We start from the raw sequence: 15,275 nt of genomic DNA on the forward strand, positions 1-15,275 counted from the left end.
ACCCTGAACCCCCTGCCCCAGATCAGAACCCCATCCCACGCTCCAATTCCCTTAGCTCTAGCCCAGAGTCCTCTCCTGCACCCCAAACCCCTCATACCCAGCCCCACTCCGAGGCCTCACCCCCAGCTGGAATCCTCAACCCCTCCCGCACCCCAGCCTGGAGCCCCTTCTCACATCCTGAACCCCTCATTTCTGAGCCATGAGTGCTGGCTCGCCCCACTGGGGGGGAGGGGAGGGGAGCCATGAGCCTCTGCACACACACCCCTCCCCCCACGACTGGCCCACGACTGATTTTTATTAGCGGCCCCTGATAGAAAAAAGCTTCCCCACGCTGGTTTAGAGCATGGTGAGGTAAAAGGGGACAAAAAAGAGGAATAAAAAGTGAACTATATAGAAGGGAAATTGGGCCCGCCTGCTTACTCATAAGTACATGGACGCTTTCAGTGAAATTGAAACATGACAAATGAGAAACTGATGAAAGTAAACTCTGAATTATGTAGTAATGTACAATTAACCTGTGGAACTTGTTAGCCAGGACACCAAAGTGAAGTGCTATGATAGTAGGGTTTATTTTTCTTTCTAAAGTATAATGCACTTATATTGAAAATAAGAATATTACACAGTTACTGTAGTTAAATAAGTGTGTTCTTTTTGTAAGTGCTATAAACTCTTATAATTTAGGGAATAAACCAGGCTTTAATTGGCTAAAGTTAAGAAAAAAACCATCTAGGAGTATGTTGAGTCATACTTATTCACTATGGGGTTTCTTGTACCTTCTTTTGAACCATCTGGTACTGGCCATAATCTGAGACAAGATACTGGAATATATGATCTACTGCTCTGATCAGGTATGGCGTCTCCTCTGGTCCCTCTTACAGCAGAGGCAAATTGAAAGAGTTTGCATGAATAACCTGCTAGGTACTTAGGTAGCTGCTGGTTAGACCTTGGCCTGTGAGACTGTGAACCAAAAAATCTGGTTTCAGTTTCTGGATCTGACATTTTGCTTTGGAACATAGGCCATATCACTTAACTTCTCTGTACTTCAGATATTTTTTTTGTAAGATGGGTTGCGGCTAACACTTGTTCATGTTTGGCAGGTGCTTTCATCAGCATAATAAAATTAACTATTTAAATATAACATATTAGTAATGTTTAGGAAATGTGTAAGAAATGCTAAAGTTAACCTGGAATATGCAATCTTAACTCAGTTTTGTATGCTTGTATATTATAATACATTAATTATCCTACATGATTTCTTATTAGATAGTTTACAGTTTCACCGCCAGGGTAAACTGATTTAAATCAAAGCAATTTAGATCACTGATTTTTAAAAAAAAAAAAATAATAATGATTTAAGTAAACAAACAGGAAAGCTTGATTTAAATCAATTTTAATTGTTTGTATTTGTACTTTTTAGTTATTTTGCTAAAGAAAAAGGTTTATTCTCATTGGTTGGTAACCATTAACACATTTTGACTTGCAACTAGATATAACATTTACAGTAAATTTGATGCTTCTTTTTGATAACCAGGAGGATACGCTATGTCTGTACACATTTATATAGCTCCATATTTATTCATTATTTCTTAATTTTTACATTTATTTTAGAAAATGGTGATGCATGTCTTATTTATGATTTAATTTTTTTACTTGTGATATGTGTCAGGCTCTCTGGATGGAAATTCTGATTCAATTAAAATACACAAACATTTTTTAAATTAAATAAAACTACTTTAAATGTGCTGGAAACATAAGAGAAAAGGTTTATCAAAACTTGTTTTGCCTTTAAAACTAACTGATTTACTAAACAAAGGAAGTACCTGTAGTTAGTGAATTGAACTGATCATTTCTAGTCGCTGTGTCCTTCAACATTTTAGAACTAGTAGGTCTCAGGCTTCCACATCTAGTTTTTATTCATAGATTGAAGAGAAAAACAAGCTTCCCTGTGTGGTGAGCTTTTAATTGGTTTCTTAACTTTGAATGAATTTTGAACATTGATCTGAACTAGTAGAATAAACTGAAATGAAGAAAATATTCCTTTGCACCTGGTAAAGAGGCTAATCGTATCAAAAGCTGGTTTAGCACTTCAACAGATTCTGGTTGCAGATACTTAACCAGTGATTTCTACCAGTTCAGTGATTTCTTTCTTTAAAAGCTGGGAGCAAATACATTCGGAAACATGTTGTATGTCAGTTTCCAACTTACAGTATTTGAACACTTAGAAATATTAACTTTCATATCAGTAACCTAGAGGTATAAATACCTTTTTATGCACATTATTTTTTCTGGCTGGGTTTGTATTGAATGATTTTGTGGCTGAGCCATGTAATTCTTGGCTTTCCTTTACTCCTAAGGCACTGTAGGATAACATGCCCTACCATACTGCTACTTAATCTCAGCATGGTTAACAAATAAGTAAAGAAGAATCTAAACATAGAAACTGTTCTTCAAGCAGTTGTATATGTGTATTCTACTAAGATGTTTGTGCACCTGGTGTGCTGGAGTCAGAGAATTTTCTGTAGCAGTATCTATCGGGGAGGAGCTTGTGCTCTGCACCCTGGCTCCTTCTGAAATTATATAAGATTGACACCACCCTGATCTCTCCAGTGCCTTCTCACCACCTGTGCCTGAGTATGAGTTCCCCATGCAGTTTACCTCACTTTTTTTTTTTTTTGGTCTGGGTAATCCTGTTAAATATTAGGTGTTAGTTCCTGCCAATAGCTAGTTTTCTTTACTGTTTTGATTGTTTTTAGTCAGTGGTTAGTTTTTGATGCAAGTACTGCCTCTCATGTGAGGTGTCTGTTCTGAATAGTGACCCCCACATGTGCTGCTTTTTGGCCTTGGTGCGGGACACATTAAAAAGATGTGCAGAATTTGCCTTTCTTTCAGGTAAAGAATGCAGATTTCTAGAGCGCTGCGCCTCAAGCAACACCTCATGGCACAGGATCTGCCTCAGTCTTCTGGTCGTCGATGGATCACCCTGTCTCTCGGGGTGCTACAGAGGCTGCAGTGGTCGTTGACAAACTGCTATACTCAGACTCTTCTTATCAGAGAGAGAGAGGGATTAGTCTTCCTCTCCGGGGCCACTCTGAAAGAGGATCCATAAAACAGACCAGAGCCACTCCAGATTGAAGGACTACTCTTCTTCTTCTTCTTCGAAGGAGGACTTGGAAAATCACCCCTGCTTCTCAGGAACTCAGGATAGAGCCAAGTTGTCGACCCTTGTCTCCCTGGTACCATGATGGGAACGTATAGGTACTGTACCATTGATTCTGGTACTGTCCTGTGGGACAGCTGTTGAATCTGGTACCAACAGATACTGCTCTGGCCCCATTGGTACCAACGGACCTGCAAGCTTATGAGGTAGTAAAGGATTTGCTTTGACTCTCCATCCCAAACTCTCCTGTGGTGCTAGGAGTCCTTGGCAGTGGATGTGCCTCCTGCTCGTGGTGGTCCGTCTGGGTCCATGGCTTCAGAACAGAGGCTGTTAGTGGTGTCAGTGTTGATACTAAGAGAAACAGCGAAGATGTGATAGGCATTGATGCACACCATGTCAGTACTGGTATGCTTTTCAGCCTCTGCACAAGCATGTATCTTCTCACTTGGGTTTAATACTGGGGTAGCCCTCAGACTGGGCATCAGCCACAACTTGCACTTCAGCAGCAGCAGCAGCAAGGTCTTTCCTCATACGAAGACTCCATGTGATTCTCTTCACATCTTGGGGCTTGTTTGCACTATTGACTACTATGCTGGCATCAGCACTGATATTGACTTCTTTCCAATGGGCCACAGATAAATAAAGGTGCCTAGTAGCCTCTTTAGGATTGGCACCCCCAGTTTCTGCTGACTATTCAGATAGCTCCTTGCAGTTGGGTTTGGAGTCTTCCTCCATGTCACTGTTCCCTCTGAGGTTTGGTCAGTCTATCAAGCCTTCTAGACCACCTACTGAAGGAGAGCATTGTATCAAGAATGGGACTGTTCATACAGCAAAGATAGCTCATCTTGACCTACTTCCTATTGGCTGCTGTAAATAATTGGGCCTGGTTGTAACTGGGCCTACAGATTTGCCTTAATTGTGGGTTCATCTGTAAAAAGTGATTGTAAGTTAATAAAATGTCACAATAAGCTGTAACCACAAGTCTTTGGTAAGAAAAGGGGTGTGTGTGTGTGTGTGTGTGTGTGAGAGAGAGACTGAATTAGTCCAAACAAAAGGTCTTTTGACATAACTCAAGAATTGTGTTAAGATCATGCTTATTAAACAAAGTGTGGAACCAGAAATAAATGAACCAAAATTGGTATGTCAGGATATTAGGCCTAATCGGTGGACAAAATAAGGAGGGGATGGGCTATTCCACTTTCTACTCCTTCTTGGGGTCCTTAAGAGACTTTGGGAGAAAATTTGGCTTCAGGACCGAGCTTCACGATCATGGCTGCTACCCTCACCATCTCCTGGGACCCAAGGACCTTTTTCATCCTGATTCTGGGAGATGTCCTGACCAGGCCAGAGAAAAGGGATGCAGATAACATCTCCTCTGCTACTAGCTCCGACTGAATCCCAACCACCATCTGGAATGTGACACTTTCTCTCCTCTCTTCGCCTGATGTGTCCTTTTCCTTCCTCACCTTATGTCTTCACTTCTCTTTCTCCTCTTTCCTTCTGTTTAATAAGAGTTTTTGGCTTAGCCAGCCAAGGTTGTATATTTTACAACATTGCTGTAAGTCTGTGACTAGAAAGGCAGTGCCCTAAACTGCCCGATGCTGTCACAAGTTTTCCAGGTCTCAGAGTGGCTAATAAGATCATGTACTCTCACTGTTTTTTTCCAGCAGTGAGGTTGCAAATAAAAGCCAACATCAGAGACAGAAGCTGTTTTTTCTATCTTTGCTATACTTTCTCTCCCCTTTTTGTATTTTGTCTTGTTTTGTCTTCTAGGAAAAGGTGTTTGACTTTAACAACAACAGCGCCAGCCAATCTCGGCTAATTTCTTCACTTTTCCTCAAAAAGGACAGTTATTACCATCTTTAATACCATCCAAGAGATTGTAGAACAAGGTGGCTTTTTTTTTTTTCCCTTCTAAAAGACCCTCCACTTAAGGGAAACAATGACTGTTGTTAAAATGAAAACCGTATTTACTACTGTACATTTCAAATGCTTTAAATATTGTCCTTTTCTGTGCTTTTAATAAAATGTTAAAAGTATTTTTAATGGTGTGTTTGCCATGGTACTAAGCACTGCTTAGGTCTCTATACCAAACCCTGAACCTTATTGAACAGTGTTTAATTTTGCACAGTTCGAGTCATGTTAACCTTTGACTCTTTGGGCCCCTTTTGTTCCATTGAAGTTACTACAACCACACCTGTGACTTACACCCTTCTTCACAACCTAAGGATTCCTAAAGAGCCACTATAACGGTTTTCCAGGTTTCAGTTATCTGCATGCTGGAGAGGAAGCTCACCAGATTGTTTTGCTAAACACCATGGGGAGCCACTTACTTTGGCAGCATGTGCAGATACTGAGGAACCAGTTGTATCGCAAGAGGACCCACTGGTCTTGGTTAACTTGTTGTCCTTTCCAGAGGACTCCAATGACTTCAGATTCCTCCTCCCCTGTTCCAGAGGATTTTCAATCTTATCAGGACCTATCAAAGAGGATGGCTGCAGTGTTGAGCATACAAGCTGAGCTTGTCCAAGAGAAGTTTCAGAGTAGCAGCCATGTTAGTCTGTATCGGCAAAAAGAAAAGGAGTATTTGTGACACCTTAGAGACTAACAAATTTATTTGAGCATAAGCTTTCGTGAGCCACAGCTCACTTCATCGGATACATGCAATGTAAAATACAGTGGGGAGATTTTATATACACAGAGTACATGAAACAATGGGTGTTACCATACACGCTGTAACAAGAGCGATCAGGTAAGGTGAGCTATTACCAGCAGGAGAGCAGGGGGGGGGGGGGGGGGCGGAACCTTTTGTGGTGATAATCAAGGTGGGCCATTTCTAGCAGTTGACAAGAACGTCTGAGGAACAGTGGGGGGGGAGTGTGAAATAAACATGAGGAAATAGTTTTACTTTGTGTAATGACCCATCCACTCCCAGTCTTTATTCAAGCCTAAGTTAATTGTATCCAGTTTCCAAATTAATTCCAATTCAGCAGTCTCTCGTTGGAGTCTGTTTTTGAAGTTTTTTTGTTGATGAATTGCCACTTTTAGGTCTGTAAGTGGGTGACCAAAGAGATTGAAGTGTTCTCCAACTGGTTTTTGAATGTTATAATTCTTGATGTCTGATTTGTGTCCATTGATTCTTTTACGTAGAGACTGTCCAGTTTGACCAATGTACATGGCAGAGGGGCATTGCTGGAACATGATGACATATATCACATTGGCGGATGCGCAGATGAACGAACCTCTGATAGTGTGGCTGATGTGATTAGGCCCTATGATGGTGTCCCCTGAGTAGATATGTGGACAGAGTTGGCAATGGGCTTTGTTGCAAGGATAGGTTCCTGGGTTAGTGGTTCTGTTGTGTGGTGTGTGGTTGCTGGTGAGTATTTGCTTCAGGTTGGGGGGGCTGTCTGTAAGCAAGGACTGGCCTGTCTCCCAAGATCTGTGAGAGTAATGGGTTGTCCTTCAGGATAGGTTTTGGCCATTTTTCAGGTGGCAGCCCCTGGGAGGGTAGCCCTCCTTCTGAATGGGGCTCTTTTGGAACCGGAAAATACCTTATGGCACATACCAGCCTCCTTGGCACCAATCGCTAAGCATACAGACACATTATATCATGTTCCAATGCAAGGCTTCGGGTACTTTTGTTCCCACTCTGCCTCAAACTCCTTCATGGTCAGTGCTGTCAATGAGAGGTTGCATCAAGGGAGATTCAAATCAATTCCCAAAGAGAAAATCCAAGAGACTTGACTTAGGAGAAAAAATTATTCCTCCTCTCTCCAGAGAATACTTCCAAGATATTGATGCACAACTTAAGCATTGGTGTTAGCACTTTTGTGATTTTAATGAACAGATCCCCACAAAGATGTGAACTTAGCTTAATCCAAAAGAGAACCCATCAGAAAACAGGAAATTGACACTTGCGGAAGTGATGCATATGGTCAAACATTTACCAAATGGTGAACCAACTGGTCTTGACAATATTTCATTAGAACTCCTAAAAAGTGGTGGCCTGGGTTTAGGTTACTAGTTTCATAAAACTGTCTTAAAAGTTTGGGAAACCAGTCATATTCCAGAAGATTAGAAGAGGGGCTGCATCATCCCGCAAAAAGGAGAGGGATCAGTTTGCTCAAACTATAAGGGAATAACACTGCTCTTAGTCCCAGAGAAAATGTTTGATTATACTACTGAACTAACTGAAATACTGTCTCAGCCCAAAAATGAGAGACAGCCAGTGTGGATTCTGTACAGGCTGATCTAAAATCTGTCTTATATATATATATATATATATACACTGTGCAGAATGTTAATGAAAACATGATTACAGAAACAAAAGGAAGTTTAATACCACATTTATAGACTTTGCATTTACTTTTGATTCGGTGCACGAATCAGCACTGTGGGTACTGCTATGAGTCTGGAGTGCCTGAGGACTTAGTATGCCTGGTGGAAGAACTGTATTGCAATACATTTACCTCTGTGAGGGTCAATATTTGTATTATAAACTGGTTTTCATTAGACTCTAGAATATGCCCAGTACGCATAATCTTACCTATGTAGTTTATCGCAGCAGTTCTCAAGTCTCTTTCCAGACTACTGTATCCTTTTCAGGGATCTGATTTGTCTTGTGTACCCGAAGTTTCACCTCACTTAAAAACTACTTGCTTACAAAATCAGACATAAAAATACAAAAGTGTTATCGGACACTATTTTGGAAAAATTACTTACTTTTTCATTTTGGCTGTATGAAATATTAGTTCTGATTTCGCTAGTGCTTTTTAATAGCCTGTTATAAAACAAGGCAACTATCTCTAGATGTGTTGATGTATCCCCTGGAAGTCCACTGTGTACCCCACGGGGTACATGTACCATCTATTTATAGTTCTGATAGACTATCTGATGACAAAGCGGATTGAGCCCAAAGTAGGTGAAGTGAAATTTAAAGATCAATCTTTGGAGGATCTTAAGTATGTGGATGATATTGTCTTACTTGCAGAGACCATTCTTCTTAGTGTATGTGGAACTTGCCTCAGGTGGCACGTGACCAGGATTCATCACTGAATTTGGTATGCTTGTTGGATCATTAGTGTCCCTGGCTTGGGCCGGGTACTGACAAGGAGTGTGAGATGAATGCTGATCCATGCCCCCTGAGAGACCATTGACAAACTACAGCTGGTGCTAGAAGAGCTGCAAAAAACTGCAGAATCTATGGGACTTAAGATCAATGATGATAAAACCAAAGCTGTGTGTACCTCTGATAAAACAGACATGAATGGCCTACTGACGCTGCATGTAATGATGCTGAATTGGTAAACCGTTTTATCTATCTTGGTAGTTGGTTGATAGCAGGAGGTCCTATAGCTGAAGGAGTTACACATAGGATCAGTCTTGTGTCTGCGTCATTTCAACATCTTCAAAAACCTCTTTGGCCGGCAGGATGTCTGTGTAACAACCCAAGATACAAGTGTTCAACACACCAGTAATGACAACTCTGTTATGTGGAGCAGAAACATGGCTGTTAAAAATACTGGAGGAGAGGAAATAAGTTTTCAGTGTCAAAAGTTACAATGTATCAAGATCTGTTGGTTTGACTTTTGTCACAAATGAGGAAGTATTTAGATGATCCTAGCAAGTTGTAGTTTTGCACCTTTTTGAGAACAAGATGGCTGCAGTGGGATGAGGTAACGTCCAAAGTACAGAAGCAGGTATGCTTTTACAGAATTTTTATGGAGCTGTGGTTGAAGAAAGTAGAGCACCAAGAATGTGGTTGGAAAATGCAATTTTGAGGGATTTAAGAAGGCTAAACCTTTCCATATGGACACTTGCTGAAGAAAGAAGACATGCAAGGGACCATTCAAGATCGAAGTCTATTTTACATGCCACCATGGCTACATTATAGCCAAATGAATCTGCTGCTTCCTTTCTCCAAATATGCATAGGAAACCAGCAGGAATTGTTAGCAAAACATGATTTTGTAAACTGGGATGCAATGTCTAAGTTCACTGACAAGCTGCCTGGAGATGTAAGGGAGGAGTTACGGGCTTTCTTGGCAGAAGCCACTTGGTGGCCAAGACCTCAGTGCAGTTGGCACTCGATGTGGCAGATGCTTCTTACGGGGGATTGCTCAGTAAAATGAGGAGAAGCTCATAGTTTCCTGAATGGAATACGCCTATGAACCATGTCTCAAAGAACAGTTACATTGTAAGTAAATTACCATTTTTTCCCCCTCCTTAACCTTTTCCCAAACGGTGCTTATATAGTGAGCTGTGCTAGTTTTGTGGGCAGGGGAAGCCTATATATCCTCTTTTAGCAAGTGGTTTCTGCCTGCCTGCCTGCCTTAGGTAATGTCATCCAGAGGAGTACTGGTATGATAAATTTATGGATTACTATACTGAAACAGACCAGAGGTCCATCTAGTCTAGTAACCTATCTCAAATAGTAAGCAGTACCAGTTGTTTCAGAGGAAGAAACTCTGCAGTAGGCAGCTGAGGAATAATTTTCACCCAGGAAAAGCTTCTTTTAACTACCAATAGTTAGAGGTTGGCTTATGCCCTGAAGTTAATAGTTAATATTTTTTTGTTTTAACTTCTGTATATTCTTGTTAGTTATATAAACATCTAATCTTTTATAAATCCTGCTAAATTCTTTGCCTCAATATCTTGATGGTGAAACTAACTTACACTACTTGTGCATTTTGTGTAAGTGTTCTTTTTTGTTTTGAATTTGCCACCTTTCAATGTCGCTTTATGTTACAAGTGAGATTGAATAGAAGTTCCTGATCTAGCTTCTCTATACCATTCATTATTTTTATACTCCTATCATTTCCCCCTTTTATTCATCTACTCTCTAAGGTAAAAGATTCCAATCATTCCAATCTCTTCATAATATTTTTTCCATATTCATAATTTTTAGTGCTTGTTTTTGTACCCCCTCTATTTCCGCTCCAAACTTTGAGTTGCAGTGACTATAACTGAACCGTATACAGGGTGAGAGTATGCCGTTTATTTGTATAATGGTATATATTTTGGTAGTACTCTCCATCTTGTTCCTTGTACAGCCTAATATACTACTATGGATTTTTCTCTTCTGTTGGAGATTGAGCTCTCTGCAATGATGATCAGATCTTTCTCGTAAATTGATAGTTAATTTAGAATAAGTAGTTCAAATTATTCCTCCCGATCTGTCTTGAATTGCCAAATGCAAAGTAATTAGTTGTGGAGTGGGGAGTTTCCTTCCTCTTTTTGGAATGTTTTTTCAGAATTCAAGAAACTTTTTCTAAGAAATAATTTATGAATGTATTCACTTTTCTTATTTGTTTCCATTGTCTTCATTAAATTTTTGTGTAATGGTCTACGTAACCAACACAGCTAAACACTTATGGATTCTATGTAGCAGAGTTTTGCTTTCCTATCTACGTTTCTAGAGAACTAAAATTTGACATGATTTGGTGAATTAACTTTCTCAAGAAGAAAAATCAGGAGTCTCAAGATCTTTATTTGTACAAATAGGATGATGATGCAGATTGCTTTATTGGGTGTTTATTTTAGAAATGGCATTCAAGTTTTTAACGGAAAAAAATCTGTTGGCTTTTGCTACCTTCACATATAATGCTGCTTTTAATTTTTGTTTTTATTTTAACTTCACTTCAGTTTTTGTAACTTGTCACTGGAATTAAGACACAAATGTAACTTTTAACAGATATATTGAACAGAGTCAACCTCAGCTCATCACGAACGGGGATACAGAATGGTGCACCTAGTAGAGGTACTACATTGTCCTAATATGGTAATTTTAAAAAAAAAAAACTTAATGAAACATCCAACTGTAATACTATGTAATGATTATTCTGGAATTCTGTGTAACAGGTACAGTTACTACGTTCAAGCCTGCCAGTCAACACTATACAACTCCTGCATCCAATCCGGGTGCTGTCACTGCTTCACCAGTCTTTCAGTCTGTATCCAGACCTGCAACTAGCTCTGTAGCCGTTCAACCGTTGTCTAGATCAGTGACTGTTTCAGGAACTTCACAGACGCTACAGAGACCTGTTGCTGGATGTTTATCAGCTCAGCAGATACCCGGGTCAAATTCTGGAATATCACAGCCTGTTAGCAGACCTGTAACCGTTCCAGTAATGACACAGCCAGTATCAAAAAATATTACAATTCCTGTAATGGGTCAACCCGTACCGAGGCCAGTGGCTACAGTAACAGCACAACCTATAATATTAAATCAGGTAAATTCTTATAGTAACTTATAAAGCTTAAGGTTTAATTGCAGTTAAATTAATGAAGTACAAGAAGTGGATATTGCTTATTGTATAGTCACATCACTTCACTAAATTTTGGTTTCAAAGAACCTTGTGGTTTTTGTAGAAATTTACTAAACATGTTATGACACATAGGTTCCCTTTCAGGAACTTTAGTATTAAATAGACGTTTTACTACACTGTGTTTGATGTTGTTCAATTTGTTTGAAGCTTAAGGCCTCAGTTTTTCAGAGACTCTGGTAGCTGATTAACTTTACACAGGAGTAATTACATTGTCTTCAGGACAAGGTATATTTGTGTACAAAGTTCTGCATGTGCATAAGTGTTTGCAGGATCTGGGCTTTAGTAAAATTTTGATTCTCTATATGATGTAATTGTAAAAATAATTAATTACTCATATATTTTTTAAAAACGTTTGCAATGTTTTCCATTGTTTAATTTATTCCTACAGGAATGCTAATTTGAAATTTTCATTTTAATATTATTCTGCAATTTAATGAAGTGGATGTTTAATACTACTGCTTTCGAACAAACAAGTAGAAAAATGAGAAAATAGCTTGAGTGACCAAATTGGTAGTCCAGTAGCCTGGGTGTATGGAATAGACGTCAGTATGTATGCTAGAGTTTGCAGCGCCATTATTTTATATCCAGTTTAAAAAGTTGCAAACAAGCTGATACCTAGGGTATGTCTACACTACAAATGACCTAAGTTATGTCAATGTACAGCCATGGCGGTAATTAAATTGCTTTTGCGTGTTCATGCTGCGCTCCTTGTTTTGGTGGTGTGTCCCCTCACCAGGAGGACTCGCACCAATTTAACTGTCAGTGTGGGGCATTGTGGGATGGCTTCTGAAAGGCAGCAGCTGTCGATGTAAGCAACGCAGCATCTATACTGACACTGCGTCAACCTAACTACATTGATATTGATTCTATGCCTCTCATGGGGGTGGAGTTATTAAGTCAATGTAGTGGGTGAGTTACATCAGTGGGAGTGACATTTTAGTAGGTTAGGCTAATGTAAGCTGTCTTACGTCGACCTAACTCTGTAGTATAGACCAGGCCCTAGATATGTGGTAGTGTTCGGTAAACTTGTTTTTTTCCTCTCTTGTTGGTATTAATCTTAAAATGTGTTGCTAGATATTATTTCAAGATGCAGGGAGGGAGAATTTAGTATAAATTTACTAAACTCAAAATTTAGTGGAAATTGTAAACTTGGGAAGGTTCCATACACATTTTCAGAGAAACAAAATAACAAAAGTTTTTTTTGTTTTTTTTTGTGAGAAAATTGTTCAAGATCCTAAATCCCTGAATTTGTGGATTTCTGTGTATCCACAGAATGGTTGTCCCTACTGATAGCTTACTTTTTGTTTGTTTTGCTACTGGTAGAGCATCACTTAAGTCTTTCTGCATTCTTTTCTCTAGTTTTTTGTTGCAAATTCTCTTTTGTGTGTTGCTTTGCAAAAGACCATCATAGCAATAGTTGCTTATGCCTTTCACCCCTTCCCACAATATTTTTCTTTCTCTCATAATGAACAAAGAAGGAAAATATAGATGGAACAGTAATGCACTGCAGCTATGTGTTGCAGTGTCAGTATACATATCTTGTAATGTGGCTGCTTCTTTGAAAAGGAGGAAGTGTGCCTGAGTGATACTAAGACCATCTTCCCCATGAGGAGTCAGAGGACCCCAAATTGATAGAACTACAGGGATGAAACTGCTACAGACCCTTCTGAGATTGAGTGGTGGAGGTTAAATTCTCAATGAGTGAGATAAAGAGGTCACATTTTTTCACAGTAGAGGAAAAATCATCAGAGGAGAGAAATCAGTTTGCTAAGAATTTGTAGTTAGTACCCAGGTCTAAGAGCACCATTCCTTCAAATATACTGAATTTAGGACATCTGGGCAGGGTGGTATTTAAAGTAGTACTTTTTAAAAATTTGGACTTTACTGAGGAAATGCAAGGTAGCGAAGCACATTCATCCAACTTCTGAAAATGGTAATGGGCACTGCAACCAAATTCCAGACAAATTCAGATACCTGTGGTTGTCACAGCTTTCTTAGACTAGAAATCCGAGAGAGAGGACTACACTTTCAGTGTAAAAAACAAATGACTGATTCCCCTGTTGAATGGGAAATTTGTTTACGCCATTAAAGTATCTGAGTGCAGGTAGCTAGCATCAACGTTTTAAAATGTGAAAATTTGATATCCTTCTTAAGATTATTTGCTAAATCTACTGTTCTTCTCCCCTCCCCCCCCCCCTTTAGCCATCTAGCATAAAGTCTTCTTTTAGACAAGGATACCAATTAAAGTGTTCTGTTTGTGTTGGGTAGTTGAATTCCTTGCAGATTCATTATGGAAGAATCCAGATTCAAAATTTTCAGTTCTCAGCAATTTGTCAATTAGATTGCTTTTGGTGTGAGACCCCCTTTTAGGCACAGCTGATAAAATGGATTGGCTAAAGCTAATTACTTAACAACAGTAGTCCCAACTCTTTGAGAGAGAAGGGATTTATGGCTATACTGGACCAAACTCCTAAGGATTGTTGGGAGGGTAATAATCTCCTTCAAAGACATGCCAACCATAGCACACTAGTTTTGGGAGTCTTCCTGTCTCCATGGTCAAGTTTTGAGATGGAGGTTTGGTTCCAGTAAGACTTTTCAGTTCTTGGGCAAGTCAGAGAACAGGCTCAGTGATGAGGCAGAGGCGTATTCTGACTAACTTGTATCAGTGTGCCCTGTTTCTTCACTGACTAGAGATTCTTACTTTAAGAAGTTGTGGCCAGGGATCCTAGCTGAAATCAGGTTCTCAAGATGACAAACATGGATTATAAGTGTAAACATCAACATGTATTAAACTCTGGTGGTTGTTCTTTGTATTTGCAGATGCAGGAACTCATATCAACCTTGCATCTGACCTTTCGCTGAGGTCATAAAACTGGTGTTTAAAGCATGCTTTGAGGTATCTACCCAACAGAGATTGTGACTTCCTAGGCATTGGAAGATATTGATTCATTCTGCACATGAAATGACTGAACCAGTTTGTGCAAAAAGAACATTTGAAAATGGAGTTTTCATAGGTTGTCATTCTACCATGCAGTTCAGAGGATATCATGGCCTCTAGGAATATCCATCTCACCTCTTTTTTTACATTCTCCCTGGCCAGATATCTTCATTGTGTGCTGGGAAATGTACATGTGCTACCATTCATCCCAACAAAAGCATCTTGAATTCTCTCCAAAATAATGGTGCTAACTTCAGTAACATTTTGGAAATGTGGCTATAGAGCCTTGGTGGCTATAGAACCATAGTAAGATGGTTGATTTGTATTAGGACATAAAAGACTTCAATGGAGCTATTGTATCAGCTCATGATCTGGCCCATCATCTTTCAAGTGTAGACAGTATGCACAGTCCTCCACACCTTCTTGAAGCTTAGGTTGATAATGAACAGGTCAAAGAACTCTGAAAATTAATTCCAAATCATTAGTAATATTTTTAACATAACCAAAAGAATAACTTTCATTTTTTTCAGAGCTGCTGTTAAAGATCAGTCTCAATTTGGTAAGGTTGGATGAGGAGTTGGTTTGAGAAAAGGAAGACTTGAGGGGTTTTTCCTTTGAGTCATTCAGGGTCTGCATTGAAGGAATTTACAAAAAAAGATTCCCACAGATGTGTGCTCTCATTCTGTTGAAATCTGTCTTGGCACTGGAGGGGGCCTCAACTAGACAAGTCATATTTGTTTCTAGCACTGTTAATTAGACTTGCTTTCAGCAGGCTTAATCAATGTAGTGGTATAAATAGGTAGTAAAAATATAACAATTGCTATAGTTGCTACAGGGTTGTCTTGTGAATG

General features: G+C 39.4%; 1 protein-coding gene across 8 annotated transcripts in view; it reads left to right on the top strand.

Moving 5' to 3' along the window:
* ZNF280D (zinc finger protein 280D) overlaps positions 1-15,275 on the top strand; it is an 80,923-nt gene that overhangs the window by 24,419 nt on the left and 41,229 nt on the right. For 6 of the 8 annotated variants that reach the window (XM_073303780.2, XM_073303781.2, XM_073303774.2 and 3 more), the window contains 2 exons: positions 10,853-10,918; positions 11,020-11,390. The exons of 1 other annotated variant lie outside the window; for it this stretch is intronic. In XM_073303780.2, the coding sequence (XP_073159881.2) occupies positions 10,853-10,918; positions 11,020-11,390 (437 nt within the window). The remainder of the gene's footprint in view (positions 1-10,852; positions 10,919-11,019; positions 11,391-15,275) is intronic. One more of the 8 variants, XM_073303776.2, reaches the window with a different exon arrangement.

This window comes from Lepidochelys kempii, chromosome 10 (genome assembly GCF_965140285.1).
Source record: "Lepidochelys kempii isolate rLepKem1 chromosome 10, rLepKem1.hap1, whole genome shotgun sequence".
In the NCBI taxonomy this organism is placed as follows: Eukaryota; Metazoa; Chordata; order Testudines; family Cheloniidae; genus Lepidochelys; species Lepidochelys kempii.